Source organism: Fulmarus glacialis, unplaced genomic scaffold, assembly GCF_000690835.1.
Source record: "Fulmarus glacialis isolate BGI_N327 unplaced genomic scaffold, ASM69083v1 scaffold26651, whole genome shotgun sequence".
Classification (NCBI taxonomy): domain Eukaryota; kingdom Metazoa; phylum Chordata; class Aves; order Procellariiformes; family Procellariidae; genus Fulmarus; species Fulmarus glacialis.
The window spans coordinates 31,638-33,809 of NW_009192637.1; the positions used below are offsets into that span (position 1 = coordinate 31,638).

At 51.6% G+C, this 2,172-nt stretch overlaps 1 protein-coding gene across 1 annotated transcript in view; it reads left to right on the plus strand.

Moving 5' to 3' along the window:
• Positions 1-2,172, plus strand: part of ETS1 (v-ets avian erythroblastosis virus E26 oncogene homolog 1) — a gene marked incomplete at its 5' end in the record, with an annotated part of 22,573 nt that overhangs the window by 19,539 nt on the left and 862 nt on the right. The window contains 1 exon segment of the mRNA XM_009587159.1: positions 1,932-2,044. Within this exon segment, the coding sequence (XP_009585454.1) occupies positions 1,932-2,044 (113 nt within the window).

Consider the following 2,172-nt stretch of genomic DNA (forward strand, 5'->3'; position numbering starts at 1 on the left):
CCTAAAGTCAGACAGGCCAAGAGAAACCAGCCCCGTGTGAATTCACCTGCGATTCCCCGTGGAGGACCTCAGGCGGCTGAAATAACCTTTTTGCCCAATGTTTTCTCTGTATTTAAAGCTCGCTGCTATAAATAGGTCTAAGCTTTGAGATGCGGTGGCATTTCAGGCCAGGGTTTTGGCTCTTCCCTTTCGGACGAGAGGCGAAGGCGTCATCTGAATTTCCTCCCTCGTTTTGGCGTGGATAACCCAACTCCATCCCTACTGGAGAGCGCGGTCATGGAGTCAACGTCTTGGCAAGCTCCTGCTGAGAACGACGACGACGGGCTGGAGCCTTTCCCCGCTGAGTGTCATCTTCCCATTTACAAGCAGAGAGATGCTGTGAGCTCCCTGCTTTGTCCTGCCGGTGGCTGTGCAATAACCCCCAGGGCTTGGCGGAGGACCCGGTGCCTGCAAAACCCTGGAGCGGTTATCCTTAGGGATAACAGGAGGGAAAAAATTTGGGGAGGGCTGGACGGGGCACAGCGATTCCCCTGTCCCGGAGCCAGCTCTCTCATTTCCTCCTCCCCAGCAGCTTGTCTGCTTTTGAGTCATTTTAAACCTTGTGGAAAAGGGGGAACAGCCCTCTCTTCCCTCAGGGGCTTATCCCGCAGCCACAGCTCTGACAGCCTTCATTGTCATTCGTGGAAATAGGCTGTCCTCCATCCCTTTTTCTGAGTCCATAACTCTTTTTTTTCCCTGCTTGAAGCTTGTGCTCGTTGCTGTCAGCAGGCGGGTTTACCCCAGCCTGCCGTCCTAATCCAGCCTGTGCAATTCTTTTTGTGATAAATCATTTCCTCTAACCTCTGGCTCTGTTCATTGTTATTATTGTCATTCTTATTATTAGTGATATATTCTAAGCTGCGTTTAAAACATGGCAAAATCTCTCCCGAAACATGTTGCCCAGAGCTAAGTGCAATATTTTGGGTGCGGCTGCATTTGGAAGTTGCTCATCAAAGAGATTTTGGCTTGAGGGCTCCTCCTCTACCTTTGATTGGGACACAAGCACAAAGAAGAGATAAATATTTCGAAATCACTCCACGTACACCATTAATCCAGCCAAAACCAGGCTGCGAAGCCTCAGGCTCTCAGTGGGGTGCAGCGGGTACTGCAGGTTAGATGTGTCGGGCTCAGGACCCTGAGGCAAATTGCTGTTGGCCAAAATTAGCACCCAGGGAAAAGACGGAGACCGCGGCGTTGTAAGGAGAGCCTGAATGTACGTGGCATGCCACCTCGTGCCTCTCCGGCTGATTAGGGGAACCAGCAGTCGCAGGCAGGTTTGCTTATGGCTTTGCTAAGACCGTGCCAAGACCGTGATGGGGAGATCCACCGGTCCTGAGCCGGTGAGATCTGTCTGCCAAACCAGCCTTCCCCGCACTGAAGCTCTGCGAGCCGGCGTAGCCCATTCCTGCAGCAACACGCCCTGGAAAGAGGCCAAATAATTTTCATACCTGGGTCCCCCCTTATCTCGGTAAACAGCGACGGAGCAAAGAGTCAAGGTCGGGAAGCGGGAGTCTGCCGGAGTTCATGCGATGGCCAGCAGCTTTTTGGCACGGAGGAAACGGTGGTGCTCTTGTGCCAAGACAATGACTCCTCGCAGTTCGGGTGCCAGAAAAATAATCCTATTTATGTAACGCGAAGTGAAGCATTCCAGTGCATGAATATTCAGCTCTTACTGCAAATAGGAAGCTCTTTTACCTGCAGGATTTAACTCTCAAGCTGTCATCTCAGCCCAGATCTTGCCCTGTGGCCGCTGATGGGGTTTTTTTTGATAGTAGAAGGTTTTATTTTTTTCAGTGAGCCCCGTTTGCGTGTGATTTCCACCCCGCCTCCTGGGATAGAATGGGCCGTGCTTTTCCTGGCATTAATGTCTCATGTTTCCTTTGTCTTTCTAGGCAGTGGACCTATCCAACTTTGGCAATTCCTGCTGCTCACTGACAAGTCCTGTCAGTCCTTCATCAGCTGGACGGGCGATGGCTGGGAATTCAAACTTTCCGACCCAGATGAGGTAGAGTGCCCTGCAATTAAGTGCACAGCCTAAATGCCGCTGAAATATTCCTGTGGATAACCCTCCCCTCCTCCCTTCAGGGCTGAGATTTGGGCAGTCACGTTGTTCTGGTCTTGGGTATGTGTAGG